This window comes from Bos mutus, chromosome 17, assembly GCF_027580195.1.
Source record: "Bos mutus isolate GX-2022 chromosome 17, NWIPB_WYAK_1.1, whole genome shotgun sequence".
NCBI classification, from domain to species: domain Eukaryota; kingdom Metazoa; phylum Chordata; class Mammalia; order Artiodactyla; family Bovidae; genus Bos; species Bos mutus.
This window is the reverse complement of record NC_091633.1, coordinates 27488272-27503884: the sequence shown is the minus strand read 5'-3', so window position 1 is coordinate 27503884 and position 15613 is coordinate 27488272. Positions and strand designations below refer to the sequence as shown.

General features: G+C 48.4%; 1 protein-coding gene across 1 annotated transcript in view; it reads right to left on the bottom strand.

Annotated features, from left to right (window-relative positions):
* EP400 (E1A binding protein p400) overlaps positions 1-15613 on the bottom strand; it is a 107511-nt gene that overhangs the window by 56435 nt on the left and 35463 nt on the right. The window contains 13 exon segments of the mRNA XM_070386356.1: positions 515-692; positions 940-1130; positions 2094-2201; positions 6748-6837; positions 7708-7765; positions 8174-8223; positions 8902-8980; positions 10079-10219; positions 11338-11523; positions 12005-12301; positions 14253-14566; positions 14569-14637; positions 15143-15250. Coding sequence (XP_070242457.1) covers positions 515-692; positions 940-1130; positions 2094-2201; positions 6748-6837; positions 7708-7765; positions 8174-8223; positions 8902-8980; positions 10079-10219; positions 11338-11523; positions 12005-12301; positions 14253-14566; positions 14569-14637; positions 15143-15250 — 1869 coding nt within the window.

Below are 15613 nucleotides of genomic sequence, written 5' to 3'. Positions count from 1 at the left end.
ACAGGGCTCCAGGCTACTCCCATGGAACCCTCCTGGGAAAGAAGCCCTGTGGGTGGCAGGATCCAGCAGAGAGACAGGAAGGCAGCGCTAGTGATCTTAGCAGGAGGGCCGCTCCCCAACCAGCCCAGGGGCAGACTGCAGGGAGCGCCCAGGCGAAAGGATTCACAGCAATGAGAAGTAGCACAGAGGCCCTGCTGCCCGCTCTGCCATCCACACGAGTGGGCGGCAGAACCCTGGAAGTCACAAAGCCTCAGCCACAGCCGGCTGGATCCTATGTTACATTAGACTTAGAGAACTTTTGAGTTACTCGATGTAGTATCTATTGTGAACGAGAGTTTTGTTGGCTCCAGAGATGAGTGCTTCTAAGCCCTGTTCCCTCAAGTCCTGGATCAGAGTGTAGAGCAGAAAAAAGGAACTGAGAAAAAAGGCCTCCCCCACAACCCTCAAGCTAGATGTACCACTCACGCTTCAGTCTCAGCAAATACAAACTATTTAAACAATGATAGGCTCTTACCTTCGTTACAGGCTAGGTGAGCAAAAAAGGCAATGATCTGCACTGTTTTCCCAAGCCCAGCTTCATCTGCCAATATGCCATTGAGATTCTTGCGGTAGAGCTTGGCCAGCCAGTCCAGGCCGATCTTCTGGTAATCCCTGAGGGCGCCGTACAGCAGGGCCGGGGCGTTCAACTTCACCTGTGGGGCAGACGGGCCAACACACACATCTCAGGAGAACCATTACAATTCTTTCTCCAAAGTGAAGTCAGAGCAGTCACAGGATAAGCCTACTGGAAGGCCATAAAGATGATTCACAGATAACAGAAAAGGAAAGGTCAGTGACTGTTTTTCCCGACAACTTCTGCCGCTGGGATGAAGAGCTGGTTTAGAAGGAGGAACCTTCCCCTCACAGGGATACCATCCCTCACAAAGGGCGCAGCCTCACCGCGGTGCTGATCCGAGCGCTGCCCTTGGGCAGGATGGCTTCAGCCACAGCGGTCACTTCCGCAATGTCCCTGGTATGAGGTTTCCCGACAATCACTCTCTCTGCAGCTTTAAACTGGTCCATGATGAAGAGCGAGTCGATGAGAACCACATCCTTCCGGCTCTCCCGGTCCCCTGGGCAGTCTTCCATGTCTGTGATCAACAGGAAAATGGGATTTGTGGGATCAGAGATGCTGTGATAGTATTATGAGCCCACTTAGCATGAAAAGAAAAAGAAATAAAAAAAAGAATGAAAAGAGAAGGAAAAGAAGAAAAAAGAGAAGAGAAAAAAGGAGTCGACAGAACCCAAATACTTCAAATACAGAGAACGAAGCAGCAAGTTTGTTTTTAATCCACTTTTATACAGCTAACAATGCTCTCCAGATAAACAGGTACAAACTCTTACAGAGTCTGGAGGAGCACTCTGGAAGGCCACTGGGTGAAGCTGGAAAATGTCTGCACAGTGTTAGAGCTAGTACCACTCACAGACTCACGGCCTCTAAGGGTTCAGTAACTGCCCCTCTGCCATCAAGAAAGGAAGGATCAGAAGCATCTAAGTCTGGGCAAGGGGGCCAGCAGCCCCTCCTTAAGTCCAGCTGCAGCGAGGGGTCCAGAAGGCCCTTATATCCCCACAGAACTCTTCTTGGCTCCTCCCTCGTCCACCACCCGCCACAGGCAGCCAAGTCTACCAACCAGAACAGGTGGGGTGAAAACAAGAAGTAGACTCTATGGGGCATAGTCTGTGAACCTGCTTGGAACAGTCAATAAAAGTCAGGTAAAGCCCTTAAAATGGGTGTGCTAAATTAAACAAGCATAGTGCAGCCTGGATAAACATGATAACATCTAGGTGACATACAATCTAGAGAAGACTGTTTCTACACTGTTCACAACTTGATCAAACGTTCTGATAACTATCCCAAGTTGACCAATAAAAATAAAAAGCACAGAATTTAATAACACTATCAATGTAAACTTTATATTAAATATATTTCAACTTTTTCTTTCATCAGACTGAAGTAAAGGTAATTCTTAAACTCTATTTTAAGTGTCCTTCTTCTGTTTGGTATTTTGGCTTTTGTTTTCAAAGCTGAATTCTTCAAAGATGTCAAGACAGACCTTCTTCTTCACTTGTCTCCTCACTGTCAGGCTTAGGTTGGGGCCACTGGAAATTTGGCAGAAAGGCACCTTCATACAACTTCATCAAATCGATCAACGGTAATTCAGCTGGAAAGGATTGCAGCAAGAAAGATTATTTTACACAAACAGTGTCAGCTGGGAAGAAAGGCCCTTTGGGAGAAGGGCCCTTTCACACACAGTTGACCTTGAACACCTCAGGGGTTGGGGTGCTAACTCTGCAGAGGAAAATATGAGTATAACTTCCAGCCCTCCTTGTAAGAGGTTTCTTCACACCTGACCAACCATGGATCGCGGAGCATTGTAGTCTTTACTATTTACTACTGGAAAAAAAAAATCCACGTGTAAGTGGATCCACGCAATTCATACCTGTTGTTCAAGGCTCAACTGTATACTCCTTTCCCTGGCTTTAAAATAATTCCTTAGGAAAAGTGTGTATTTTCTAAAAGCACATTTATTTTAAAAAAGCTAATAATGATTGCCCATTACTGATACAAAGTATAAGACATTTTCTTTATAAAGTAAGGTAAGAATCTTTGAAATGAGAAACTCAACTTTTGTTCATAAAAGAATACTCCTAAAATAACCCAAATACAACCTAATAAATGTACATAAAACTTATAGATTAATAAATGAAAACATAAAAATATCACTAATGGAAATAATTGGTGGAGATGACACATAAAAATACAAAACATCAAATAAAAGTCACGAGTAAAAAATGTTCAAAAAGGATGATTAAAGATTATTAGCCTTTTTGTATAAAGAGCTCACCCTAATTGATCAAATAACGCAGCAAACTAAAGCCCCGGCCACAGTGGGCAAGGGATATGGAGCTGTCACACACAAAAAATAAAGGGCTCATGAAGTATTTAACTGAGCCTCTCCAGAAACCAGTGCACGATTGGTCCTCCATCACACCAGCAACCATCTTAAAAACTGTAATGCTGGACCAATATACGGAGTCAAATACTCTCAACACTGCAGGTGGTGGTATAAACAGGCTTATTTCTCTGGTAACCAGTATGAAAAGCTGAAGGGCTTTAAATGTCATGCCCTCTAATGTCATTATTTCCCAATTCCATGGGTCTGTCTGGGGAAGTAACTGGAAACCAGGACTTCAGGTTCATGTTCAAACACAGTTCCACATGGTGTTACGATAAAACAAGGCAAAGAACACTGTGAGCTAGGTATCTGTGACACAGAAGCTTTTCTGAATATTTATTGTATGTCAATAATATTGGTAGTCAAAATAAGAAATGCCACAGAGAAGTACCCCAAAAGAATAGTAGGAAAGGCACTATCTGTTTAAGACTTAATATTCTAGTGACAGATTTGCTCACAATTTAAACTATTCATCACATGGGGCTGACAGGTAGATATGTGATAAAGCCAAGCAGAAGAAATTATGGAAGAGAAGTGGTAGGTACATGGGTGTTCATAATAAGGTTCTTTACTTCTCTGGTTTGTCTGAATGTTTTCGTAACGAAATACAAGGAAATGTGCATATACATCATATGATGGCTATCAAAGTAGGAACAAAAAAGGAGAAACAACTGAAAAACTACTTCATCAATTAGATAATTTAGTAAGGTGTCTTGGAACAAACTTAATTCATGGAATCAACAGCTTTCACACATAAAAACTAGCCTGAAGACATAATGGAAGAAAAAATCCTACTCAGAAAGTATTTCTATACTTCTTTAGATAGAAAGTATTTTAAATACTTAGAATTAAAGTTTTAAAAAATTCACGTCTACATAAAGAAAGTGCTGAAAGTTTCGTGAAGGGCGTGAGAGGAGACTCAACCAGGAAGAGGCACCCTGTGGATGGATGAAGACACGCCCCCAGTGACACCATTCATGGCACTCACAGGCTGGTCAGCTTCCCCCAGTGGTCAGGGCTAACCAGGGTGACCACCAGATGGCTTGAAATGACAGTGAGTAGCTTATAAGGCTCCACTGTAGGAGATACAGACGCTCATGGACCACCTCCTCTGGGGAGACCAGCCTCCATTCCACCCTGTTCTGGGGACGCTAGAACAAACCCCCAGAGAAGTCCCAATGTGAGGGGACTGGGGCTCACCTGCCAACAGCCAGCCAGCTAGTTGTGGGTGGCCGGAGGGGCAGGGCACAGACCGGAAACTGGGCCTGCTGATGGCTGCATCCCCGCAGGACCCAAGCCAGAAGCACCCAGCTGCGCTGCTCCCAATTCCTGCACTACAGGAAGTGGTGGAAGAGCTAAAGCTCCAAGTTAACACAGACTCTACCAAGTCAGGGATGCACACGAGAATGAGAAAGAATGAGAAAGGCCTACAAGAACATAAGATAAGGTGAAGCTCAAAGACTAAGAGGTGAAACAGAACACTGCATTTGAACCAGTCATGACCAACCACCGCAAGTTACTGTCTTTCCAGGTGAAAATGCCCCTCTCAAGTCAAGAACAAGTCAAAGGCCAGGGAATTCCCTGGTGGCCCAGTGGTCAGGACTCCACGCTTTCATTGCTGAGGGCCAGGGTTCAACCTCCAGTCAGGAAACCAAGATCCCACAAGTTGTCCAGTACAGCCAAAAACAACAAAGACAAGCCAAAGGTGTCCACCATCAACACTTTTGTTGCTACACTTTTTTGCAAGAATGGTAATAAAAGGATCAAGATTATAAAGAAAGAACGTTATTCTCTGGGGATGAAGAGGTTGTATACATACAAGCAACATGAGAATTCAGCAGTGTTGCTGGATTTAAGATCAACAAATAAAAATCAACTTCATTTCTTTACACCAGCAAAAAAATTAAAATGTAACCTTAAAAATACACCATTTTTTACAGCTTTAAAAAATATATTGCACCTAGAACTAAATCTAACAAAAATATACAACCAGAAAACATTAGTGGAAGCTATTTAAAGAGATCTATGTAAATGGAGAGACTATTTTGATCACAGTTTTAAAAAGCTCTTCATAGAGACATGGTTCTCACCAAACACCCACTAACTCAACTACATTTACACCAAAATCCCTAATTGGTTCTCTGAAACTTGATAAGTTGATTCTGAAATAAGCCCCAAATAGTCAAGGCTCTCCTCAAAGAAGAATGAGGCAAAAGGCCTGACCTAGCTAGACCTCAAGAATTATTATAGGGCTTCCCTGGTGGCACAGTGAATAAAAATCTGCCTGCCAAGGCAGGGGGCATGGGCCAGGAAGATTCCAGACGCTGCAGAGCAACTAAGCCCCTGGGCCACAACTACTGAACCTGAGCGCTAGAGCCCCTGCTCCGCAACAAGAGTGGCCATTGCAGTGAGAAGCCTGCACACCACAAAGGGCAGCCCTTGCTCGCTGCAACTTGAGAGAAGTCTGTGCGGTGATGAAGATGCAGCGCAAATAAAAATAATAAAAAAGTAATTTTAAAAAATAGTATTATATAAAAAAAGAATTACTATAAAGCAAGAACAATCAACAGAGTGTAGTATTGGTATAAACCGACCGATAAAACAATAAAGGTCCCAAAAAAAGCTGTGCATATCAGGAAACCTAATATCTGAGTTGACACCGGGCATCACTGGGGAAGGATGGCTGTTTCAGATGGCACTGAGACAATCTGTAATCCATTGGCGGGGGCGGGGAGAAACACTGCACTCTTATTTCACACTAGAGACAAAATCAACTTGTGGTGAATGAAAAGACATCAGTATGAGGGCAAAAAAATTTTAGACAATACGGAAAGACATCCTTTTGATCTTGAGATTAAAAAAATTTTTTTTAATCAACACTGACAAACTCAAATGCACTAAGATTAAGAACACTGATTTCTCAAAAGGCATCACAAAGAGAATGAAGACCCACCCCAAACCAACTGGAAAAAGGTCACTACGACAAACATCACTGACAAGGAAATGTGCCCAGAACTGGTGAAGAACACCCACCGTGAGTACAGGAAAGAAAATGCAAAACCAAGCTGGTAAAGATAGCGGTAAGAAGACACTGCACTTCGTGGGTAATGCTCCCCCCCACCACAGGATGACAAGAACAGGTGCTCCTGAGACGTGGGGCCTGAGACAACCGCTCTAACTCTGACGGGGCACCACCTCATGTGTGCATACCTCACAAGCCGATCCTGCTACTCCAAGCAGACGCTCCCGCACGTGCACACAGGAAACACTCGAATGATGCACACAGCACCATCTATCAGGACAAATGCAGGGGAACCACCAACACCCCACCAACAGTACAACCTACAACCCGCGACACAGGCACACACCCAACACTTCAGCAGTGAGAATTAATGAACTTATAGCAACACAGGACCACAGGGGACAAAAATCGGCAACAGAACTGAGAAAAGCAAGCGGATGAGCCTCCAGAGTGGTTCTGTTTATACAAAGTTTCAACATACAAGCAAAGCTGTAGGTAGTTTAGGATTTACGTGCCTGGAAGGGCTAAAATGGAGCCAAAGAAATGATAAAGGCAAGTTTCAGGCTGGCAGTCACCCCTGGGAAAGGTTACCCCATACTCTATCCAACCCTGGGCAGTGTGGTTGGCTACAATGAACGCAATATATTTGGGCTTTTACACCTTACTCTTAAACGTTTATAATGGCTTAAATGCTCAATAGAGCACTTTCAGTAAGCTGCTCAGGCCTACCTTCTTTGGCTAGATTAGACAGCTCTGTTTGGTGATCCACGACCCCTTCATTCGCTTCTTCCTCTTCAATCGTCTCCTCCTCATCTTCCACTGAAATGTCATCACCAAATGTCAGAGAGAGAGACTCCACGTCAGCTTCTCTTCAGCTATTCATGAAACACTACAAGACTCCAGAACTGTTTCACACAGCTATTACAGAAGTTAAAACTAAGTCCTAATTTCTCAGGTTGAATCTGGAAATGACAGTATATATTAAGTGAGCAAAAAACCAGGGACCATGCTTTATACTTTCTCTTCCTTTTCAGGGTGTGAAATAAAGCCTGGTTTTTCATCACATGACAGACCTTATTCAGGCCAAAATAGGAAGCGACGTGGAACTTCTTGTCCACCTGCAGAGCCCACTACAGAAAAATCCATGAGCGCTTTACATGGCGTCACTGCAAATTCACCATCGCCATTTTGGAGGCTCCAGCTGAAAATTCCTGGAGCTCAGCTCCTGTCCTGCACCCCTGCCCCGGAATTCTGGCAGAGAAAAGGCCACCAGCACCCAAGCGGAACTCCACCCACCCTCGGGCCACTGCTCCATCTGAACTGAGCCCTCACGACAGCAGGCCTTTCTTCCCGCTAACTCCTCAACACTAACCACCTCTCCTCCCTACAAACAAAAAGCATGCATCTGTGGTCATGCACGTGCACACACACACACACACACACACACACACACACACACACACACACACCATCCAACACACTCTCTCCTTCACAATCCAGCTCTTCACTTCTTCACTGCAAAATCCCCACCATCCACCAAGGCATCTGGCCCCCAAGAGCACAAGCCACTGAACCACTGACTCTTCCAGGCAGGGCCATACTCGACACCCTGGTGGCACTGAGCGAGCTCTCTAGCTGCGCTGTCAGAGAGCCCTCCCGACAGCCAAGAGCACCAGGAGGGGGACAGACCTTCATCATCAGTTAAAGACGTACTCGCTTTTCTTTTTCTTCCAGATATTCCCGAATCCTGAAATGCAGAACAAAAATCGTTAAGCGTGCGATCTGAAAACACAGAATGAGAAACCAAAGCAGAGATGTCTATTCAACATGCACTTAGAAGAGGTGGGAGAGGCCATGACAGGCGTGTCCACATCAGACACGGGAAAGGTGCGGAGGAGGCAGAGGAGGAGGGAGACTAAAGCCACACCTGCTGTGTTCAGCGTGTCTCCCCAAACCACCAAAGTAACACCCAGATGAGCCTAAAGCTATGAGGAACTTGCTTTATGCCCAGGGGAGACTGATTTCATAACGCAAGAGAACATTACTCATGTCTACGAGTTTCTCCAGACACAAGTAACTCTACTTTGTCAGGCACTGTATTTCACTCACACCACTTCCATCCTCTCACGCAGTGACATGACAGTCCCAAACTTACCAGAAAGTTTTCCGGTAGTACATCAAGTCCCTTAGGTCTCAACTCTTTTCCTAAAGAGACAGGTAACATGATTCGTTTTCACTAGGGCTGTGAAGGAGGTGACGTTCCTCACACAACCAAGGGCATCTCTGCTGCGCCCCCTCCACGAGAGGAGAGGGCAGCAAGGGCGAGGCCCGCCTCCCCTCCAGGAACACAGGGCGGCACAGTGCCAGCCCCACCTCCACACACGCTCTCAGCTTTCAGCACCGATGCTTCTGCAGAAACCCAGTCTCCCATCTGGCAAAGTTTCTATTTCATGATTTGTATGATCTTAGAGATCCATGCCTTTCAGCAGGGACCACCTCTTTACCTCAGTTTCCTCATCAATAAAAGAGAGAAACTATCCCCTCCCCCAGTGAAAGCTACCCCCTGGGTGGCCAGTGACCAGGCAGCTACTGTGAAGCAACATGAGAGCAGTGAGACAGCTAGAGATGGGGGCCCCAGGGGTCAAAGCCAAGGGAGTTCACCTCACTGTCCTCAGTTCTGAGAGCCTGCCGAAGCTGACCTCCCCGTGGGCATGGACTCACACTAGCAAATCTCAAAAGAACTGAAATGCCAGGACCAGGCTGCTGAAGGAAGATCTCCCTGGGCAGGCTCCACAGGGGGCCACGATGTCACAGGGAGATGATGAGCAGAGTCCAAGCAGACACAATCCACAAAAGGGAAGACTTTTTAAAAAGTAATCATACCTTTCCGGGAAACTTTCTGTAAATTTAAAGCCTTTTTCCTTTTTTCTTCTAATTCTACTTGTAGTTTTATTTCCACGACCTAAACGCAAACAGTTAAATAAATAAGCGTGCTATTAAGGATGTAAATTATAAAAGTTTCGTATATGAAAACATTAAAATTTGTAGACCAAAAGCCCAGCTGTCCAACCTCACTTCAGATTACAGCTGATGCTTGAACAACATGGGTTTGAGCTGTGCAGGTCACTGGTGCACACAGATGTTCTCCAGGGGTAAAGCCTACACAACCGCACACTCGGCGGCTGGCTGAACGTGACAACCGCACACTCGGCGGCTGGCTGAACGTGACAACCCCACACTCGGCGGCTGGCTGAACGTGACAACCGCACACTCGGCAGCTGGCTGAACGAGTAGCCATGGACCCGCGGACACAGAGGGCAGATGATGAGTTGTACGCAGACTTTCAATTGCATGCGGAGTTGGTGGCCTCACCCCCATGCTGTTCAGAGAGAAATGTTCAATTTGGTACTCTTTAATTACAATGTATCAGCTGCATCCTGCCCAAATTCTGTCAGAGGGTAAGATGAGAACTGTTACAGAAAGACAGACAGAGGAGCCATTCTGGAAGTATGAACCAGTCTTTAGTGACCTGCATGTGTGTGCTCAGTTGCTCAGTCAGATCTGACTCTTTGCAACCCCTGGACTGTAGCCCACCAGGCTCCTCTGGCCATTGAAATTTCCAGGTAAGAATACTGGAGTGGGTTGCCATTTCCTACTCCAGATCTTCCCGACCACAGGTCAAACCCATGTCTCTTGCATCTCCTGCATTGGCAGGGGGAGTCTTTACCATTATGCTGCCTGGGAAGCCCTTTAGTGACCTGCAACAGAGGTCTGTCTGAAGGGCCCCTCACGGAGGCTCACAGACATCACACAACGTGCAGATCGTGCCCAATGGGGATTTTGATGCACAAACAGAAACAGAGAGGGAGAACCAGGTATCTTAATAAGCCAACAGTCCAGAGGTGCCACAGCAGTGCAGGGACCTCGCCTTTCTAAATGACACTTGGGGCTCTACCTGTGGGATTTCTCCAGCACAGAGTCAGGCATGGTTCAGAAGCCTGCCTTGTCAACTCTGACACAGTCTATGATTCCAAGACCCCATCAAAATTTCAGAATTTACCTGTTCAATATTTGACCAAAAGTACTCTATTTCTCTAGCAGTTGACGCAGCTATTCGCCTCAATCGGTTCTGTTCTTCTTTCTTCCCCCTTTCCTCCCGAAGCTTCTTCTCTTCATGATGACGAGCTACAGTTCTGACAAGCTAGTAAACAGAAGTTCAACAACTGTATGTTGTGCCCTGTGTCATGCCATCAGAAAAAAAGATGTGCTAAATTTTCTTAAAATCTTCTCAGCGCATAACTGCATGTAATTCACAGAGAGACGCATCCTCACCTGCACGCACAGCAGAGGAGAAAAGCTTACTCCAGCAAAAATGACTGCCAATGTGCTGCTTAACTGTCCTACAAGTGTTATTTTTACCACGGACACATATTTTTCTCTAAAATGGAGTATGATACTGTTATTTTCTGAAATACCAAAGAACCTGATTTAAGACCCTTTAGATTCACACCCTGCTGTTATCCTCATGGACTCAGCTTCTCTCTACCAAAACTATGTGGGGAAAGCAGGGGTAAGAATTTAGAGGAGGGATGTGGACAGTCTGGCACACAAGACCAATCTCAGTCCTGAAAGTATACGAAATATGAATCTAATCCAGAGGAAGAGACACACAGCAGTGGAGGGAGAAGCACCTGGCCTGGAGCTACACACAGGCACACAAGGACAGCTGCTCTGCACTCTGGGACCTAAGAGCCCTAGAAACTTGCCACCTTCTACATTGCGAGCATCAGCAGTAACACCTCCCAAAGGTTCTCCCCCAGGCTGCGTGCCTGCTTTAGGAACAGAGAGAGGGAAATGAAGTCTGAGGCAGAAATGGAGAGAAGCTGGATGGACAGACTAGGCAGCACGGAGCAGGCAGCCTGCCAGCAGCCCTAAGGCCAGGCATGAGTGCCTGAGCTGCCCTCCAGCCAGCTGGCCTCTTCCCCCTCCTACTCTCAAGCCTGGATCTGGGGAGCTGAAGGCACCCTCATGCCAACTGTCAGGTGAAACTGGCCAGAAAAGAAACTAGATGCCAGGACAGAACTGCAGCAGAGGAGCCGGGTCTGTTTCCAGCAGTCCATGCTGGAGCCCTGAGGACAATCCTCAGAAAGGAATGGCAGAGCAGGTACTCTCTAAACAACAGGATATTCTTCATCCACATCATGAGTCAAGAAACCCTTTAGAGACTGGGGCTGGGAGACCTGCCATGTACAGCACGTTCTGTCCGTAACACCTCCCAAGGCTGCCTGAGAACTATGACTGCCTGTGTCCCAAACCTACCTTCTTAGCAGCGGCCACCTTCCACCTCCTCTCCTGGGCGAAGTCCGTGGCCATCCACTGCATCTCCTCTAGCAGGTAGTCCCAGTGCGATTTGGGCCGTGGGGCCTCCTGAAGTTTGGGCAGCCGTCGGAGGGACCACAGGCCTTCCTTCCTTAAATCCGCTATGCGCTGATGGATCTGGTTTTCCTGCAAGGAGCATCCAGCACACAGTTGAGGTGCGTACCACTAATTCACACTGAATCTACAATCCTGCCCCATCCCACACACATGGGGCCGAGTGCCCAGACCAACACTCACAGCAGAGCACTTACACGTAACTGCTTAGTCACCCAACAAACAGTAAGCACCAACTAAGTGCAGCCTGCAACCTGCACTGGCCTGGGCAGGCTCCAGCTGGCTCTGAGCGCTCAGTCAGCACCCCACCTCTTGCCCACTCCCCACACCCAAACTGTTGACACCGGCACAGAAAAGACCTTCTCCACACCAGACTACCTGCAACAGGACAGGGCCCACCATGCAGTTGTTATCTTGGTTTCTCCTGATCACATACCTCCGTCAGTCATCCTGACCATCAGGGGCTTCGTTTTAAACTACTGCCCCCTTAGAAAGTAAAATCAAATGCATTCTACCAGCTGGGCTCCACACTACAATCTTCCCAGGCACTTACCAAGGCTATTTGTTCTGCCAGCTTATCCTGAGAACTGTCCTGGGGCGGGGCAGCATTCTGAGCTGGGCTCTGTGGTTTTGGAGGTGCCGACACAGCTGCCCCCGGGGCGCGGGCGGTGACTGGAGACAGTGACTTGTTGGTTGCCAAGGAGGGTCTATTCACCGGGGAGGCGCGTGCAGGTGAAGGTCCCAGGCCTGAGCCACTGGCGGGGGCAACAGTCGAGGTAGTGGAGGCGGAGGGTGGGGGCCGCAGGCAGGACTGGGTGGGGTCCACGGGCGGTCTGGTCGGTGCCACCGTCTAGCAGGGGAAACAGGGCTCAGTACTGCACCTGGAACCCACAGGCCAGCAGAGAGGCACACACCAATGCACCCTCTCCCCCGCCACGAAACCAATCACAAAGCCCATCCGCAGACCACGATAACAGGCAAACTAAGCCATGTCCACAGAAAAGAAGTCCTGTTTGTCCACAAAACCACATTAAGGGCTCACTGTAAACTGTGCTTTCACATAATGTCTTATCTAAGTTTTTTTACCTTTTTCCAGCTTTTACTGCTTTTTTTCAAATAATTTTTTAGAATTTTTAATTGTATATAGTTCTCCTTAATTGAAAAATATCAAATTCTGAAGGGCAAATACAAATTCTTATGGTAGGCAAGCTGTAAGGTTAGGGGCCCTCCTCAGTCCTGGCTTGAGAGTCAAGCTTGTAAAGCTGAGAACTCACCTCCCTCCCTGGACTGAAGTTAAATTCACACAGGAACTCTGTCGGGAGCAAGCGGGGGTGCAGAGAGCAGGGAAGGCAAGTTACTGCCCCACTAAGAGGGCTGGGGACAGAGAGGTGCAAACACAGCACGTTTATAACCTGCAGTGTGGAGAGGGCACCACAGCCAAGGATGGGCCTCTCACAACCTGCAGCTTCTCTCTGCACATCTACGGAAATGTCCTCCACCAGCCACAGACTTGGAAAGTTCTACTGGCTGCGGCCACACATCTGTGGGCCCTGGGGCTGCTCTCACCTTCCAGGGCAGAGCTGAGTGGCCCAAGAGAAACCACACGGCCCACAAAGCCTGGAATACCATTATGCTTCCTCTCTGTGGCCCTTCACAGAAGAAGTCTGTAGGTCCCTCCCAACCTGGAAGGAACGGAACTCAATGGCTTCTGTAAGAACTCCTCTAAAATCACATCCCACAGCACATGTGGTCAAGCAGGGCAGGAAACAAACCCAAGAAAGACATCAGTGCTGCATGAAGTTGGTACCGGGCTCAACAACCGTGTCCAAAACAGAAAGACTCATCTCCACGCAAACCTCCAGCCTGCCTGGGGAGAGGCTCAGCCACCCTGGTGGGAGAAGGGGGTTCCTTCTCAAGGCACACAGAAGGCTCCGTAGTCAATGCCGGGAGCCAGTCACAGCCCCTGCAGCGCTGGCTGGCCACCCTGGCCATGTAATCCAGCCTTTCTGTCCTCAATCTTCTCATGGCTAATGAGGACAATAATAAAGACTCTACCACAGCAGTTGCCAGGTGGAGGAAAGCAGGTGACGCCGTGCCGTGCCGCGCCCCGCACCTGCAGGCAATGGGAGGCACCACCACCCTGTGGGAGAGCAAGCGTCTCCAATCACCAGAACTCGAGCTCCAAGTCCAGCGGGGAAGTCTCCTCATTAACCAGTTGGGGGCGGGGTGGTTTTCCTGTGCAGCTGACTACACGCAGCTAAGATAAGCCTCTGAAAACACTCCCTCCTGCCCCTTCTGGGGCCCCAGGCCCACGCTTTTTGGCCTCACTGCTCGTCAGGGACCCCACACGGTTCACTGTACACATTTCACAAAGGCATCTGGGTGAAGCAAATTAGTGAAGGAAACACGTATCAAGCCTGGAAATCTATGCCGTGCCCACCACTTATGGAACCAGCGTCCAAGGGGAGGCACCTGGGGACAGAGCCTGGTGGACGGTCAGGAGCTGCAGCGACATACTGTGACCCAGCATATCAGGTGGGACAAGGGTCATGGAGCCCTGTACTCACCTCTCGGTAGAGAGAGCAGCAGGAAGAATTGAGTCATTTTCTGACATTTTAATAACAATGACTAGGACTGCAGAACCAAACAAAATTATGTTGCAACTAGTGAATTAACTGCTCCACAGTGGAGAGTGAGCTGCTAGGAGAGGGTGAGTTATCTGGCCACGCACCGTCCCATCCAACAAACCACCTGTCTTTTCTTCCCCCTCTAACCTGGGGAACAGCAAGGGCCCGCAGTACCTGTGGTTGGGCCGGGAGTGGAGGGGCCTGCATCTGCGCCTTCCCGGGCATCGGGATGTGGAGGGTGGGTGGCGTGGGCTGCGGGGGAACTGTGGGGAGTGGGCCGGGTGGGGGCGCGGGGGCCGGAGCGTTGGGCGGCTGCGTCTTCACAGGGACTGGGAGCTGGGTCTGGGGCTCCGCCATCTGCGGCTGTGGGGGGAACTGCAGCGCGGGGGGCAGTGGTGCGGCGGGGAGGCCAGCCTGGGGCAGCCTGCTGGGCAGCTGCGGCGGAGGCGTGTGCAGGCTGGCGGCGTTCTGCACCGGGGGCCCAGTAGAGGGTCGTACTGCTGCTGGCTCTGCTTCTGGCCGGCGAGCTGGGTGGCCTGCGGGGCAGGAGGCATTCCCCCTGCAAGAAAGGGAAGACCCAGCAGCCCTGACTCTGGGGCTCGATTCCACCTCCCAGCATTGTCACAGACCCTGCGCTGACAGCACCACACACTCAGAGGGGAAATTTAACTGGCGGGAAACCTGTGTGTATTAGGTCTAATGTGATAAATGAGCACACAAACAAGAAAGAAAGGCACTCGGCCTTTGCGAGTTAGCACCAAGCAGAGCAGGCACAGACTAACCGCAGGGTCCCTACCACAGCAGCAAGTCAGAAAATACACAGGAGGGAAAACCAGAGAGAAGCTGAGGACAGTGGGGCGTGCGGCTCCGCTAAGGTGACAAGAGCTAGTCTCCAGTGGTTTCTTCATGCTGTGTTAAGTGGGACTCAGAGGAACATCCCAGCGGCAGAAACCACCGGGATATGCTACCTGGACTGCACACGTCCAGCCTGGTGCTGCTTCCCTAAGCCCTCTCTGCACTCCCTTTTTCTGAACTAGAGAGCTGGTTCTGGTGCTGGGTCTTACCTTGAACTGTCGGCATTAACTGCTGGAGAGGAACTCCTGTATTCACCCCTGGGTGCTGGAAAACTACCCCTTGGTGACCCACTTCAAGTCGAGGTCTCTTAGACTGCTCTAGAATAATTTTCAGAAAAGGTGCAGTTTGATGTAAAAAATAACCACAAAAGTAGTAGAAAAAACATGTCTAAGTGTTTTTATCATCTTTGAACAGAGAGGCCTTTCTATGCATGAACCAAAATGCAGAAGCCATAAAAGGTTGATAAATACACTTTCTTTCTGTTAAAAACTTGTAAATATAAAGAATAGCATCATAAAAAGGCAAAGGATAAGCGTCAACCTAAGAGACAATATCTGCAACATACACGACGGGCAACATTCAGAAAGCTCTTACAAATTAATATGAAAAGGCTCAACAACCAGACAGACGAAATGGGCAAAGAACACAAACAGCTAGCAGAGGGACACATTCACAAATGG